This window comes from Aphelocoma coerulescens, chromosome 2 (genome assembly GCF_041296385.1).
Source record: "Aphelocoma coerulescens isolate FSJ_1873_10779 chromosome 2, UR_Acoe_1.0, whole genome shotgun sequence".
Taxonomy (NCBI): Eukaryota; Metazoa; Chordata; class Aves; order Passeriformes; family Corvidae; genus Aphelocoma; species Aphelocoma coerulescens.
This window is the reverse complement of record NC_091015.1, coordinates 40,633,783-40,649,668: the sequence shown is the minus strand read 5'-3', so window position 1 is coordinate 40,649,668 and position 15,886 is coordinate 40,633,783. Positions and strand designations below refer to the sequence as shown.

The 15,886-nt window shown below is 44.2% G+C and overlaps 1 protein-coding gene across 1 annotated transcript in view; it reads left to right on the top strand.

Moving 5' to 3' along the window:
• The window catches only part of RAPGEF5 (Rap guanine nucleotide exchange factor 5), a 159,358-nt gene that overhangs the window by 94,955 nt on the left and 48,517 nt on the right, over positions 1-15,886 (top strand). The window contains exons 10-11 of the mRNA XM_069007097.1: positions 123-226; positions 566-654. Of these exons, the coding sequence (XP_068863198.1) occupies positions 123-226; positions 566-654 (193 nt within the window). The remainder of the gene's footprint in view (positions 1-122; positions 227-565; positions 655-15,886) is intronic.

Below are 15,886 nucleotides of genomic sequence, written 5' to 3'. Positions count from 1 at the left end.
AAGACCCCCCTCCCCAGTTTAGGCCTCCGGCAGCGGCGGCCGCGGCGGGACGGCAGCCCCAGCCCCGGCCCCGGCGGGCACTGACCGCGCTCTCTCTGTCCCTCTCCCCCTGCGCACGGAAGGTGGACGATGGAGGCGGCGGCGAGCGGGCGCGGGAGGTGGCCGGCGCGGCGCTGGTGCTGCGGAAGGTGTGGTCACGCAGCCCGGCCCCCGAGCGGCGCGGGAGGTAAGGCTTCCGCGGCTCCGGGCGTGCGGGGCTGGGCCGGCCGGGCCGGGCTCGGCGGCGGCGGCGGGCGGGGCGGCGGCCCGCGGCCCCCGGCAGGGCGATGGCCCCCGCGGGGGGAGCTTAGGGCCGGGCGGCGGCGCGCAGGGAGCGGGGCGCCATGGGCAGCGGCAGGGTGCGGGTGCCCGAGGCGCTGGCGGGCCGCGGCGGGGAGCGGCCGCTGCCCACCTTCGACGTGCCTTACTTCAAGTACATCGACGAGGAGGACGAGGAGGATGAGTGGAGCAGCCGCTCGCAGTCCTCCACCGAGGATGACTCCGGGGACTCTCTGCTTTCCGACAGATACGTGGTCGTGTCGGGGACGCCGGAGAAGATTTTGGAGCATCTCCTCAGCGACCTGCACCTGGAAGCCGCTCAGGACAAAGAGACGGGTAAGGAACGAGCCTGGCGGGGAGGCGGCGGCGGCCGGGAACGGAGCAGAGGTGCCGGTCCCGGTGCCGGCAGAGCGGGGCGGCGCGGGGATCGCTCCCGGGCGCCCCTGGCCGAAAGCCGCTGCCAGCCGGGCGAGCAGCCGGGGCGATGCGGGGAGGAACCTCCGAGTGCGGCGCGGCAGCCGGGAGGTGTCGGAGCGGCACCGGCCCCGGGGCGGGAGCGCCGGCGGTACCGGAGCCGCTCGGCCGCAACTTGAGGCGGTTTACCGTGGCTTTGGCTGCCGCCGGGGTAGTGCGGGCTGCGGCGGGCTTTGTACAGCACCGTGCAGGCAGGGCTGCCATCCTTCGTAGCCTGGAGCTGTTCCTGGGTCTATCCGGATGCTTGCAGTACACCTCACCTCCTAGCTAGCTACTCGTTTTGCCACCACCCCAGTACTTTGGCACGTCTCTTTCATAAAAGTGGCTTATAAATTTCCCCATAGCCCAGGGCATAGCATATTGTCCAGTGCTCTACTTGTGTGTCTTCAACCAGAGACATTTTATTCCAGCCTAGAGCAATTTTATATGAATTGGGCTACTTGACATGCAGTTTAATTTTCAGCTGGATCTCTTGGCTACATGCACAGCTTGGTGTCACCAAGCGCTCATGGAGTAGTTTATCAGAAGTGCCTGTAACCTGCAATTCACAGATAGTTTTAATGGAAGTGGCCAGGCTGGTGAGACTTTTGGAGTCCTGAAGAGGAGGGTGGGTGGCTGCCAATGTCACTGTGCATTTGGTCATCCCCAATAGGGTTAAAATGCATACTCCTGATGCCTGTATATATCTTTCTCTACAAATGAGATTAGTGAGAATAAACACACTTTAATCCTTTTAAATGTCTGGAAATATAAATAACATCTGTGATTCCCAGAGGAATGTCTCAGAACAAGGCATTAGTTTAATGTGGGACAATAGGCATATTCCTAGTGCTGATGTGCCAATGCCCCAAAGAAACACATAGAGTGTCTGCCAGTGATATTATTACAGTGCTCCTAGTGCTGCTTTTGTCTGCCTAGACATTAATATTTAGTGCAGAGAGAGGCTGTGGTTGTTTTCCTTCCACAGATGCACTAGGCTAGTTATGGGTGTAATTTACTTGAACCAGCTCTTAGGCAGTGTAGTGAGAATCCTTCCCTGGCCTTTTAAGGTCAAATATTGGATCCAGAATAAGTTTTCCCATTAATGTTTATCACACACAGATTGGGGAACATCAGCTGCCAGTCTTTATAGTCTGCTTCATCTTATTTTATAAGCTTACAATCTTGCTGGAAAACAATTATATTTTCACTAGTGATATGCATTATATTTTGGTGTTTGTAAATGCAAAGCACTCCTTATGTAAAGTATTAGATGCTGTATACATCCTCCCATGTATTACCTTTTTTTTTTTTCCCTCTTTGCTCTCTCTCCCTCAGATCACCAAGAGGCTGTTCCTAAGCCCGGTCTTTTTGTTATACAGACGGGGTGGTAAACTGTCCTCAAAGCAAGTGTTAAACCACTACTTGCTTGGTTGTTAGCAGATGGTAAAGTATTTAAAGGGTGATTAGCTTCCCTTCACCTCTGCCTTTTCATAACTCGTTTAGAAAGAAACAATTAGGCTCTGCCCTGTAGCCAGGGTAAACTGGATCCCAGGAACAGAACAAAGTGGCTGTGCCTTCGGTTTTTTGCCATCACAAAGGTGCATGCTAAACCTTGCCCAGCAGCCCTCCACTCCCTCAAGGGTAGTTCCTCAGATACCATTTTCTTCTGACTTTATTAATCTGGAAATACAGAACTTCATCAAAATGAAAGACTTTAGGAGTTATGTTTCCCAGTGGTTTATGAGGGGGATGCCCCATAATGGTTTTTACCAGCTTGTTTTGCAGACTCAGTTGCCTTTGGCATGAGGAAGTATGAGATGTTGACTGTGCATATGTACAGCTTTGTGTGTGTACCTGAAGGCATCCTTCTGCCGTTTGGGTGCTTGGATTTGCTGGGTTTTGTGTATTTTTCTAGTTCAAATCTGGCCCATCTCAGAGAACGATCGAGTTGCGGAGCCCTGCAGGCTTGTGTTTTAGCAGGCATACCTTTGCAGAACATAAAAGGATGATGTTGTTGTACCCAGATGCTGCTCCTGCTGTCTGTTTGCCAGTTCCAGGATGACTTCAGTGGCCTCTTGCTTTCCCTGCAGCCCCCAATGCAGTTTCCTTGTTTGTTTCTGTAAAGAAGATGAGAAAGGGCTGTTCTTACATTCGCTGGTGCCCGGGGGACTGTTGTTCTGTTTGACCCTTTGCACTGCTTCCCAAAGAGGGATGCTCTGCGTGTTTTCATTCCCACCCTTTGTATACCAAATCATAACTCCAGCCTTCTGTGGTTGTTAACAAAAAAATCCACCATCCTGGGGCTGGCGTGGTCATGGAACACCGCCTTTGATAAACACCGACATGGCTGAATGATGCGCCATGGAGTACTCCCAGCCATCCTCCATTTTCTAGCCCAAGCCAGCAGATACTGCTTGCACCTGAGAGCATAAGCACCTGAGAGCCCCACATTTTGGGGCTGGTCTGGAAAACATTTTCCTGGGGTCCAGCCCAGTCTCCAAGGCTTCCTTCATCTACTGCTAAACCTGCAGCAAGATATCTTAAGCACTCAGCTTAATAAACTCTGCTATAATAAAGAGGTGGGGACCCAACCTGAGGAGTTATCCCAGTGCCTGTGACATAAAAGAGCACTGTTTTAGCAGCTGAGGACACCTGAAGAGGACGCTGCAATCTGCAAAGCTAGACTAGTCTAGAAGTTCTGGTTACTTCCATAGGCAGGATGTCTGGGAAGCCTGAGGTTTGCAACACTCTTTAGGCTTAACTTACTTCGTAACTGCTTAATGACTGAGGGATTTTTGTGAATACTATGTCAGGGAGTATATGCAGATTCTTGGGACATCATCTTAAATTTGGGCTTGCCACTAACAAAGGCTTGCCAGCCTTCCATCTCAAAGGGAGGAAGTTTCATCTCACTGAGTTACTACAACCTGTAAGGTACCAACCCCCAAGAAGACCATTCTTGTTTCCTACCATGAGATGGATGAAAATTTTAAATTTCTGTTACAAACAACTTTTCTGAGTCATCTCTAAGGTGGCTGGAATCACTGGGAAATGTCTGCTGAGTGTGTATGTTGGAGTGCAGTTTGAGGTTTCAAGAACTGAATAGAGTGATACACTTCAAATATGTCAGTATCTAGGCGAAAGGTGCAAGACACATGCCCTGGGTTAATCCTCATCAAGGGTGGGGATTTGAACCCTTGATGTAATTTGAAGTAATCTCCAAGAGGCCAAATCTTAGCATCTCAGGATCTCTAATCCCTTCCCAGTGACTACACCATTTATTTCAGAAGCATTGTTCGTTTATGCAAAATCTTTATTTCTTGGATGTTAGCAGCATTTCCTTCTCTACATATTATCCTGATGTCATCTTTGGAGTGTCCTCCAACTGGTCTCTATTCAAACGTACTGTCTTGCCATGTGGTGGTTGCATTCAGTGTTTGGCAGCCTCTGGAATGATGTAGCGATCATCACATCCACTGCTACTACTCCAGGCCTGCCTGGATTGCTCAGACCATTTCCTTCAGTCCATTGGGTCACCTCTCTCAGGCAACTTAAGCAGAACATTGCTGAAGTAGAACATAATCTCGCCCATTGCATCTGCTGACAGCACATGTCTTTTACCTCCCTACTAAGGGATTAATTTTAGGGAATGAATAGAGAAGAGAATAATTTGTGAAGGTCTTTGAGAGCAAGAGGCCAAGGGAAAGGGTGATCTGGAGAAAGGAAATAAATGAGGAATGGTATGACTGGAGCAACATGGTGGTGTCAGTATTAACTGATTTATATTTGTAGTGGACTGGGTGACGGCTTGTGACAAAGGAGGAGGCGTGACAGTTTTGTTAGGCTATTACAGAAGTTGGGATGGGAAATGATGGAGGGCCTGGAGAAAGATTAAAGGGACAGAAAAAGAGGACAAATCCTCATGACATAGCTAAAAGAGAGGCAGAAAAATGTAAGTATGGTTTGGATTTCATTGGAGTAGGAAAAGAAAGGAGTAATGACCTTTGTACCGTGCTATGTCATCTTACGACTGTGCATGATCCTTGGATTAGTAGGAACTCTCCCATCACACAGATGCAGTTTTATCTTTAGGATCGTAACATACCACCTAGGAGCAGCCTTCAGACAATGTCTATTTGTCCTAGAAGTGCTGCATAGTAAGAGTTACTTTTGTTTCACACATTCTGTTTCTACCCTGCACCGATGACACTGCTGTGATATTGGGCAGTGGCACCCTCTGCGGAACGTACATGACCTTGGAGGAGAATGGTACTATCTTGCATGAACTGGCTGTAGTCAGCTGCTAAATGAAGTTGTGAAAAAGAGATACAGCTCTGCCTTTTCTAGATTGTCTTTTGTTTAATATTCCAAGAAAAAAAGGTCTGGTTTCTTTTAGATATTTTTTGTTTCTTAGTTAGGAAGGATGTTGTTAGGTCTTTTGCTCACTATGCTTTTCACTGATGATTAAAAGGTGTTGAAAAATGTGCTCCTGTGACTACCACACAGTCAATGGAAGTGTATCTGATGCATGTGGACTGACGTCAATGAGGATAAATATTTGCCCAACACTTTGTGATCCTACCTTCCAGGTTTTAGGATGGAGAGAAAAAAATGCCTGCTAACCCTTCCTCTTAACAGTCCTCCATAATGAAATGTTACCAGTCATAATTTTGAGGGATTTTGTAAACATTCCCCTGAAGTTTTAGGAAGATTTGGTAAAATAAGTGGGCTAAATGCATATTACTGCCGTGCTCGTAGGAGGGCAATAAGAGTTTAGCAGAGCGCATCAGTGTAAGAATAACAGAAAAGATAAAAAAAATACTAATATATGTCAGTGTTCAATATGAGAGAACCTGGGGAGGCTCTTGCAGAGGACCATTGCTTTATGAAGTGTGAGTCTAAGCTATATCTAAATTAGACTGTCAGTAGAAGTAGGTTTAGAATAAATCAATAAAATGAATAGTAACAAATCACCAGGATCAGATGTTACTCCCCGAAGACTTCTAAAGGAACTCTGATATGAAATTGCTGAACTGCTAACAGTGGTGTGTAATCTATCATATAAAACAGCTTGAGTGGCAGAGGAAGGTGGAAAATGTGATGCCAATTAAAAGAAATTGTTCTATTTGGGGAACATCTGAGTAATAAGGTTGTCATTTTATCAATACATTATTCCAGCATAAACTGTGGCTGCAGTCAGAAGAAGCAGTTCAGCCTTTCCCAACCACTCCTGCCACTGGTCCCTCTGTGCTTCTACAGTCTGTTGTGTGATTCTGTAGCAGACCCAAGCAGGGAGCTGCTCCTAGTTGACACTAACCCAGGAAATACTAAATTATTAGTTTTAAGATGGATAAGTCTCTTGATCCACTTAATCTGTCAGTGACACAAAGTTTGCCCTTCTGACACAGGGAGAGGGTGGCAGGGAGTGAGAGGTGGGCAGGTGAGGACAGCAGGGGAGAAGGACTGGTGTCTTTAGCAGCTGGACTTGCTTGCAGGAGTATGTTTAGATGCTAAATTTCAGCGTGAAGTTATGAATTTGTGCTGGGAAATTGGATGGCAGTACAGTAGACACAGAAGGAAGAAATGCATACAGAAACATACGGAGAAGAAGGAAATGTGGGGATTTTTTTTTTTGCAGACGGTTCAGATCTTGTTTATCCTGTAGAGTTGTTAAAGGTTTGAAAGAACATGAGGATATATGTGATCTGGTGTGCCTGTATCTTATATTCATATTTTCAAAATGCTTTTGATAAAGTCCCTTGCCAAAAATCCTGAAAGAAACTTAAAGATCGTTTTGATCAGGAAGGAGATGCTTTTTGGACTGATGATTACTTAAAAGAGAGAAAATGAAAGGTAGGAGTAAATTGTCTGTGTTTAAAATGGAGGGAATTTGCCATTGAAGACTGGGTGCTGCTGAGTGTGAGATGAACTCTGAGGCAGCAGCCTGTGCTGGTATTATTAAATGGTTGAGGATCTGCTGATAAATAAAGCCATAGTTTCACCTTTGGTGGCCATGCAAGATTTTATTCTTGTACACCCTATTATCCCCAGATCTGACTGCCTGTTTGAGCTGTTGTGCTAGATCAGGAAGCTGATCCAACTCAAAATTAGTCTCATGAAAGTAGTAAGAATGGGGCAGTGTATAACTGGGAAAATAAGTTGGGAACAGGCCCCTCAAACCAGCCCTATGGCTGAAGAAAGATGAAAGGGACAAAAATCTGTGTGACTGCAGGATAAAATTGCAGATGGGATCCAAGTTTGAAAAATGCAAAGTAATGTGTTTTTCTACCATGGAGGAGATTTTTATTATACATATTCAGCAGGGTGCTGACTTGACTATTATCATGCAGAAAATAGGTCTATGGAGGTAGTGTGGATAGTTCTTGGAAATTTTTGATCAGCATTGGTCAAAAAGACAAGCAGTAGTTAGGCTAATTAGGAAAGAAGCCAAGCAAGAGCTGTAGTTATAGCATTGTATTACTGTGAAATATGGAATGTATAACATGATTCCTCCTTCTCCCCCAGCTCAGAAAGGTTGAAAATGAAGTAAAGGGCAGCAAGGGTGAATAGAATTATAGATTAAATACATCTAAGAATAAATAGTCTAGGTCTTGTCATCGTAAGAAGGCAACTTTGGCAAAGGAGGTATATGGTGATGTACAAGACTATTAATTGTGTGGGGAAGGTGAGATGTAAAGATTGCTCACTGTTTTTCATAATGAGGCAAGTGCTTTCACTTGTTTCGCTTTTCACATTTCACAGAGTGAAATAATTTGGTTTATAACTAATAAAGAGAAGGGATTTTCTGATAATGCACAGCTAAACTGAAATTCATTGTTCTGAGTATTCTGTGGAAGCCAAAATTTGGAAGGGTTTAAAAACAAATTAGGCAAAATCCTGGCAAAAACTCCATCACTGGAGTGATGTCAATACAGCTTATCATTTGGAAAGTCTACACTGCCCATTGCTGGAAGATAGATGGGTGTGTCTGAGAAAAAGAACTCTGTATTCATCTTTTTCTGAGGTTTTTTCCTTCCCTTGGGCATCCTGTGTCAAAGACCTGGTTCTTTTTATTGGGATTTTTGATCTGACTCGGCATACTGCATGCAGCATGTTGCTGTTTGGAAAGAATTAATCAGAATCTAAGATTATAGTAAGATAGGTAGGACAACTGAGTGAGTTATCAGTTCAGCTGGCAGCAGAGTGGGAGTAATTTTCTGCTGAATGGCTTTGCAAACGGCATGGTGCAACCTGAAGCTGGGACTAGAGGAGCAGGAGCTCTGGGTATGGCATGAAGTTGGGACCAAAGCTGCCAGCAGTGACACTGGCTTCTGCTCAAATGGGAAGGTGTGATATCCTCTAACTGTCCACCTGTCCATTGCCATGGTACCCCATCTCCTCTGCTATACTTGGCTTGACCTTGTGCCAAGTAGATTTAGGTATCTTAATAGGAATTTTTTTTTTTTTCACTTTGATAGGATTATTTTCTGTCACAGTAGTGGGCTGAATCAGCTTGCAGAAGGAGCACCATGTCTGGGATTCACTACAGACAGACAGTGTGTCGCATGCTGCAGTGCCAAAGATAATGGGAAATGCCAGTGGGGGGAATATGTCTAAGATGCTCTCTTGTGTCAGGAGCTCACACAGTTTTTTTCTGAGAAATGAGGACATGGAGCCTTGAAAAGGGTTTATTTGCACTTAGGCACTAAAACTTGTTCGGGCAAACTTTTGGAAAGGCAGAGTCTGGGAATGCTGCTCCTGAATTGTCTCACCATTATATACAATGACTGGGAAACTAGAGTCAACATGGGGAGTGATAAACATCCTTATTCATGATCAGGACTCTCTTTGTAGATACAGATGGTACTTTTTCAGTTCATCACCGCAAATACTTTTGTGCTTACTTAGCAGGTTAGACCCTTTCAGGGAGAGAAAGTACCTGAGGTAGCCATCAGACCAGGAGCACCGAGGCACATTGTGCACTGTGGGCACCTAAATGCATTTTTTTCTACTCAGTCAAAGAATACCTGGTAGAGCCCCAAGTGTTTAATGTTCTGTGTTTGAGTCAAATTTGCAGAATAAAAAGCTACCCATTTTATATGACAGCCAATTGGATCATAGTATTCTCAGTTTCTCAGTCTTTTCCCTGTAATTCTGTGATTCATTATTGCCAGTTGTCGCCTTTTGCTATGTGAGAAAGTGATAAGGAGCTGTCATGAAAGCCTAGTGTGAAACCATTTATTATGAAGATGAGCATTGTAGACTGTATCAGGGTTTTTGATGATCCTAGTCGTTTAAGCAGAAAAGAACTGGGAACTGTAGGTCTATCAGGAGAAGGTTTTTTTAGGGGTAAAAATTCTTTTGGCAGTGAAAAAGGCTTTTAAGTCAAAAAAAGCAGAATATGTTAATTTGTTGTACTGCAAAATAGGCTTGGATGATATAAGCATTTTGATGAAGTACCTGGAAGATAAGATGTTATGACACTGAGAATTTGATAAGTTGCTGGAAATGTAACCCTAAGGACATTTAATCAGTTATTTGTAACATCCCTTTTGTTCTCATAACTTTGGAAGTCTAGGTGATATAACTGTCAAATCAATGGAGTAAGTATTTCAGATATGTGAAATTATATGTGGTCATATATATATATATATATAAACAGATGCATTGAGTAGCTGAGATCATAAAGAGATGTTTGTATATTTGAAAAGCATTTCTATAGAACTTTTTCCAGAATGGTGCTTTTGATAATTCCTAATTGTCTGGTGGCGCTAAGCCAAGAAGTGTATGGGAGGGATAAAAAATTCTTGGAAGATTTTATAAAAATTATTGTATTTTAGTGGTTAAAAGAATAGCAGAGGTTGCTTCTTAGTTTCTGCCTTAGTCTGAATCCTTTTCTAATCACTCGAGTGTGGCTGGTCAGTGTCAAATGTAGCAGAAATAACTCATGTTCCCAGGTCAGAAGGTTGGGACTGAGGGCTACAAAGTCGAAGGGGAAAACAGAGTCACTGCACAGGGATCATGCCAAAGAAATCTCTCTCATCAAGAAACCTGTCATCTTAAATATACACCAGCCACTTGGGTTGCTTCCCTGTCTGGCTTAAATGCTACACAGGAGGTTAGGTCAGTTCTACATCTGCAGGTCTGGAGATGAAGCAGGCTGAGTCCCTTCTGTTGCAACTAATGTCATATTGCCTCTGGAGAGCCATAAGAACACCAAAACCAAAACAAGTCAACATCAGCTTAGCAAAAAATCATAGCCAAAAACCTGAGATGAATCTAAACTGTGGTAACTGTCTTCTGTCTACTGGAGATCCATTCCCCTGCAGCAATTTGATCAAACCACCAAGAATGAAATACATGAAGGGAGAGGACAACCTCTACTGCGGAGGTGACACAGCTTTCTAGATCCTCTCAGCCCGCCGGTACAGCACTGTCTTCATATTTTCCCAGAATGTGGCTCACTGGAGCTGACTATAAAACATGTACAGTTATCTAAAAAGTGCTGTTTCTAGTAGATGAAAAGCAAGACCAGATTTGTAACAGAGTAGCGTAAGAGGAATAGCAACAGATGGTGTGTGGGCTGGCAGGTCAGTTAGCTGTGAGAGTAGGAACTGGAACTGCAAAACTGAAATATCTGTGTTGCTGCTTCTTGTAAAGTGTCCACACACTGTGTTCCTTCAGTGGGAGCTACAGACCACCCTGTCCTTCAGGAACTTCAAACATGGGGCCCTTCACTACAGGTCCTCTATTTATCGTTCTCACCGCTTAGTATTGTACTCATTTTCTTCCTTCTTAAAGCTTTTTACTATCAAACCCTGATCTGCAAGCTGTTGAAAAACTGGACGCTGAGGTACTCTTTTTTTATGTTTCTCTGATGCCTTGATGGGCTACCTAAAAACAGGGGCTAGACAAAATTAAGAGAATAAAAGCAGTTACAGTTACTGAAGGGCCTTCAAGGTACACTTTGGGCAGTCAAAGTCCTCAGAGGGTCTACATCCAGAATGGATGACCGGGTCACGAGTTTCCATACTTTTACAAGTTTGGTCCTTTTGCATATTGGGAGTTAATCCTCCAATTACAATTTCAGATAATGAAGTCATTACCCCAAGTTTGTTCCCCCCTTAACCCACTTTTTTTTACGTATTTTGGGGCCTGAGACAGTTAGGGGTCCTTGAAGTTCAGGCCTAGGCAGGATTTGTTTTGTCTAACCAAAATGGGAGAACAGTAGCTAACAGGCTATATGGAGTTTCAGAGTTACATACTAAAGCATTACAGGATGTGAAGAATATAAAAGCTAAAATCCTAAGGCATCAGCTCTTCGATGGCACCGAGATTCCCCAGCTGCTGACCTAAGTAGGCGTGTTCATACACTAATGACTCCTGTGTTGCTATTAGTGCTCAGTGCAATGGTTGTTAAGTTGGAAGCTTGTTCTCAGGATACAGTAAAGCATTGCTTTCTGAAAGCAGAATCTGCAGTGATATAAAACTCAGAGATGGTGCTCTGAAATTCAGATTTTTTTTTAAAAAAAAGCTCTTACAGAATGGGGGAATTTTTGTGTAAGAGTGCTGAAAACATAAAACTGTATCTTGGCATGCTTACTGTATCTCTGAGTCCAAGAGTACAGTTCGCGCACTGTCTTCAGAGTTTGAATTCCAGTGTTTCCAGTGCTCCAAGTTGCTATAATACAATGATTTTCTTGTGAGATTAACATTTTCTGAGGAATATAAAGAGCGCCTTCATTCCCCGCCCACAGGGTGGAAGGATGGATTCGCTGCAGACCTGTGCTTTGAGGTTGTGTATTAAGAATCTGAAAGAAATCTGTTCTTCAAAGCAGCTTTTTTTCCCTCTTGTGAACTAAATTTACTCTCATGCTGTTAATTCCTCCTTCCCCCACAATCCTTCTTAACGTGCCCTGAGTTCAAACCGTTTAACAGTACTATGGAAGTAGCAGCCTTGGTTTTTTGTGAGCAAGAGTGGGACAGGTTTTGGCTATAGCCAAACTACAATTATTACTTTACTAAGCTCCCTGTCATGCTCCCTGTTACTGCCATTAGGTGATGCTTGGTTGTGCAGTGTACTGGTGCAGTCCTTTTCTTTCCCACTTTACTGCTTTCTGTAAATCCCTGGGCTCAGAGGTCACCCGGGGAGATTAAGAACAAAAAGCCACAACCCAAGACCTATTTGTGAACCATTAATTGGTATAGATTTCTGCCTATTTCCCAATGGGCTTTTTGTGGGCTCTTAAGACCTCCCTTAATAGCTGGGAACCCTGGGCTGCATTACGGCATGGAATGCCTCTGCTTGCTGTGTAGCTGAATAAACACAATTGCTTGAGAGAGTCTGTCTGGGACATTGGCAAACTGGTGCCAGCATACTCTGGATTATCAGGTGCAGCAGAGCCAGGCTCTGCCCTGCCCTAACAGTGGCTGCTGCCTTCTCTAGTGTGTTCAAGGGAAAGGGAGAAAGAGCAGACGTGATAGCAGCTGCTTAAGGCCAAATTTGCTGTGTGCTGGAAGAGGTTGGGCAGGGTGTTCTGCTGTGGTTTGTGATGTTTTGGTAGGTTTTTATTTTAGTGGACAAGGGAGAAGATTGGCTGTTGGATGTAGGAATAGATGGTTGTAGTAAGAATACTTTTGAGAGAGTGGAGGGGCCTGTCTTAAAAGGAGATAATAGAGCAGAATGCGCTGAGCATAAATTCAGAAGCCCTGTGCATTAACTGCAGTTGGTAAGCTCATAATGCAGACTTTACATTGCTGTTGCTTTTTTTAGAGGGTAAGGTTTGACTTGGGGTGTATAACACCTTTTAGGAGAGTCTATGTAGTTGGCATTGAAGACAGTCCTGCTTTTTTTTGTAGAGTCAATTTTGATCCTTTCAAAGATTGAAATAGGAGTAGAATTACAGCACTTTGACAGCCAAAGGTTTTTCATGAGATGTCAGTTACCCTCATGGAGTATATCTGGCACTGACAGAAAGAGCTTTTCAGAATAGCATCAGTTACTGCAATAAAGTACATTACTTGTCCTGTCATTTAGACAAGGTGAAAAATACCGATGTGATCTGTAGCTGTGGCAGCAGCTCACACCGTTCTCTCCCAAGCCAGGCTGAGATCATGAGATGACCTTGTCTTAGTTCAGAAAGTTTGTGAGATCCTTCTAAAACCAAAATCATAGTTCTCTCTCTGAAGTGAAAATGTGATGGCTACAAGGACACTGAGTGCAAAAACATCTTGGGGTGAAAGTTTGGGGAAAATAGATGAATGTAAATAAAGTGGCAGCATTGATGGATCTAATTTTGATGGAAGCTAATAATAAAAAACTTTGGTTTTCTTGCAATGGCATTTGGCATGAATTGTGATTTTATTCCTTTGCTTGAACTTGAGTTTTGATGGAGATATAAATTGCCAGAATGAGAGATGTAATCATGGAGAAATCATGCTGTCTGACTTGGGACTGCTAGAAGCTTTTATATCTCACATTTCATTGCTTTTCAGTTTCTTTCCTTTTTTCTTTTTTCTACACCCTGCATCCCCCTCCTGCCATTATCCTGCCTTCTTTCACTGCCCACAAGGCTCTGCCAATTCCACAAGCAGCCTTTCTTTAACCCTCTTCACATCCATTTCTTGGAATTTAGGGCTGGTTGACCTCTCTCTAGGAACCACTGCAGTTAAAACCAGAAAGCCAGATCCTGGTTTTGTTCTTTCCCAGCCATGAATTCAGAGCCCCAGCATCAATACAATAATGAAACCCTTGTTGGATTTCATTCCCTGCCCCATCGGAGCCTTGTCCATAGGATTTTGTTTGTTGATACTTGTTAGTAACATCATGGGGGATGCACAGCCACAAGCTGGAAGCAAACAAACAACAGTGAAAAACAACCACAAACAAATAGCATTTGTCAGATCCCCTTTGTCAAAGGGTTTTCATTCAAAGCCTTAAAGCAGCAGTGACCATGTAGCATTGTCCCAAAGTGTGAAACCACCAGGAATGGGCAAATGCAAACATTTTGCCTATTAAGGTGTCTACAGCTTCTCTTCTTATTGTCTGTAGAAGTTAACTGTCTGCATTGCTGTCTGTACACTTTAACTCTGTAACAGGCAGGTGGCAAATTTCCGTCCTGGTACGTGCCACCAAGCAGTGGCAGGGAGGCTACAACAGGATGATGCACAGACATGCACCCCACTTCCCAGCAGGCAAAATGCCTCCTCCCTTCCACTTCAGCTGCGCAGGCATTGAACAAGGAGGCTGCATGGGGGCAGCCAGGTGGTTCTTGGGATGGACAAACAGGTGCAGACCTCTGGCCTACTGGAGCCCAGCCTGTTGCAAGGAGGCAGCCCTGGACATGCTGCAGGCTCTTCACTGTTCTGCTCCCTGGACGTCCCTGGAGCAGGGCCAGGGAAGCAAATGGACACTGTCTGTTCCCTCCTTGCTCTCCTTGTGACCGCACTGTAGGGCTCCTAGGCCACAGCAGCTTGCAAATGCCTTGGAGACTCCATCAGTGCTGGGGCTGCTGATGGGCACAGAGCTCTTCCCCATGGCAGTGTGACAGCTGGGGAGCCATTGCCATTGTGGGACCTCTGAGGATTGCTGCGGGCAGGAGCCCCAAAGCACATGCAAGATTTTGGGATGTGATCAGTTGGGAAACCTGGGCATGTTGGACAAGCGAAGCCTAAACCTGTAGACAGGGAAAGGTCTCTGCCAGCTGAAACTTGCCTTCTCCCATTGCAAAGAAGGCATTTTCCTGAGGTGTGTGTAGTATCACTGGCTTGAAGGAAATTTTCTTACAGTCTACAGCATGATGGCCCATCTCTCCCGGCAAATATATCATGGGCTGCTTGTGCAGCTTATGTAAATATTTTGAACAGGTTTTTTTCTTTGATGTGTGAGTACAGACTGTGTTATTATTAATGAAAATCTAATCTCCCTTTTGGGCTGAGGGTTTTGACATGCAAATGGACCAGAGGACATTTTATGTTACATCATAGTTTAATGGATAGGAAATTTGTTCAGGGAGTCAAGGTTAGTAAGATGTAATTTAGGAAGTTACAACTATGCTCTTGATTACAAAGAATGTTAAATATTTGATAACAGTTTTCTAAAAGCATCTGGAAAACATGAAAATGCTATCAGCTTTGCAAGAGACTGCTGTACTGGGTTTTCTTGACAAATGGAGAGGATTCAGATCCTCGTGGAGCATATGGTCATGTAGGTCTGGGATGAGGGAGTTTACAGCAAAAGGAAGGAGCAGTTGCCCAAAGTGCTGCTATTTGTAGTGTTAGGAAGAAAGGCAACTTCTCTTCTGAACCCCTGTTATTTAGGGGAGTCCTGGGTGTGCATCAGAGCAGAGGGAGTAGGAAAGACTGTCTTTAGACCATACACAAACTGCATTGAGGTGAATGTCAGAATTTTGTGTCCCTTACTGCAGAGAATGTCAGCTCTGTATGATCAATGGAACAAAAAATTTCAAGTGGGAAGTGAATGCACCACTTCCCCTGCTAATCTCTGAATCCAGAGATTCACAGCATTTGGCTTGACTATTCATGATCTATTTACTTTTTAAAATTCAGACATAGGCATGCGTGTGACGATTTATTCCTCCTTGTAATTGGATACAGTGATTAAATGAGCTTGCATATTATAGTTCATTGTCCTTCTGGGATATGGGCTACTGTTTCTTCAGAACAGTAGCTCCTAATGGAATTAATTCCAGCTCCTGTATGTTTACTGTAATCGGTGATGTGTTCCTAAAAACTGATACGGAAAATCGCTTTTAAATATATGTTCTTATATATGAAGTATTCATCTAGCTGAAGGGTGCTATGTAATCCTCAGTCTTCCTTAAAGATGCTTTGCTACCTTCTCTGACAGGCTCTTTAGGAACAATAAATACATGCTCACTGTTTTGTGACCTGAAAGAAGCTGTAAGAAGTGTTAAACCTAGCAGAAGTGTTTATTAGGCTGCAGCCATGGGAAAGTGATTGCAGTCTGAGACTGTCATCCCATAATTGATAATTCCCCGTGGGCTAACCGGTGGTGATATGGAAAGCATACTGCTTCTTAGTAAGAAAAAAATAATTTTTTATAATTGCCTTTAATGACTAATTGAATAAG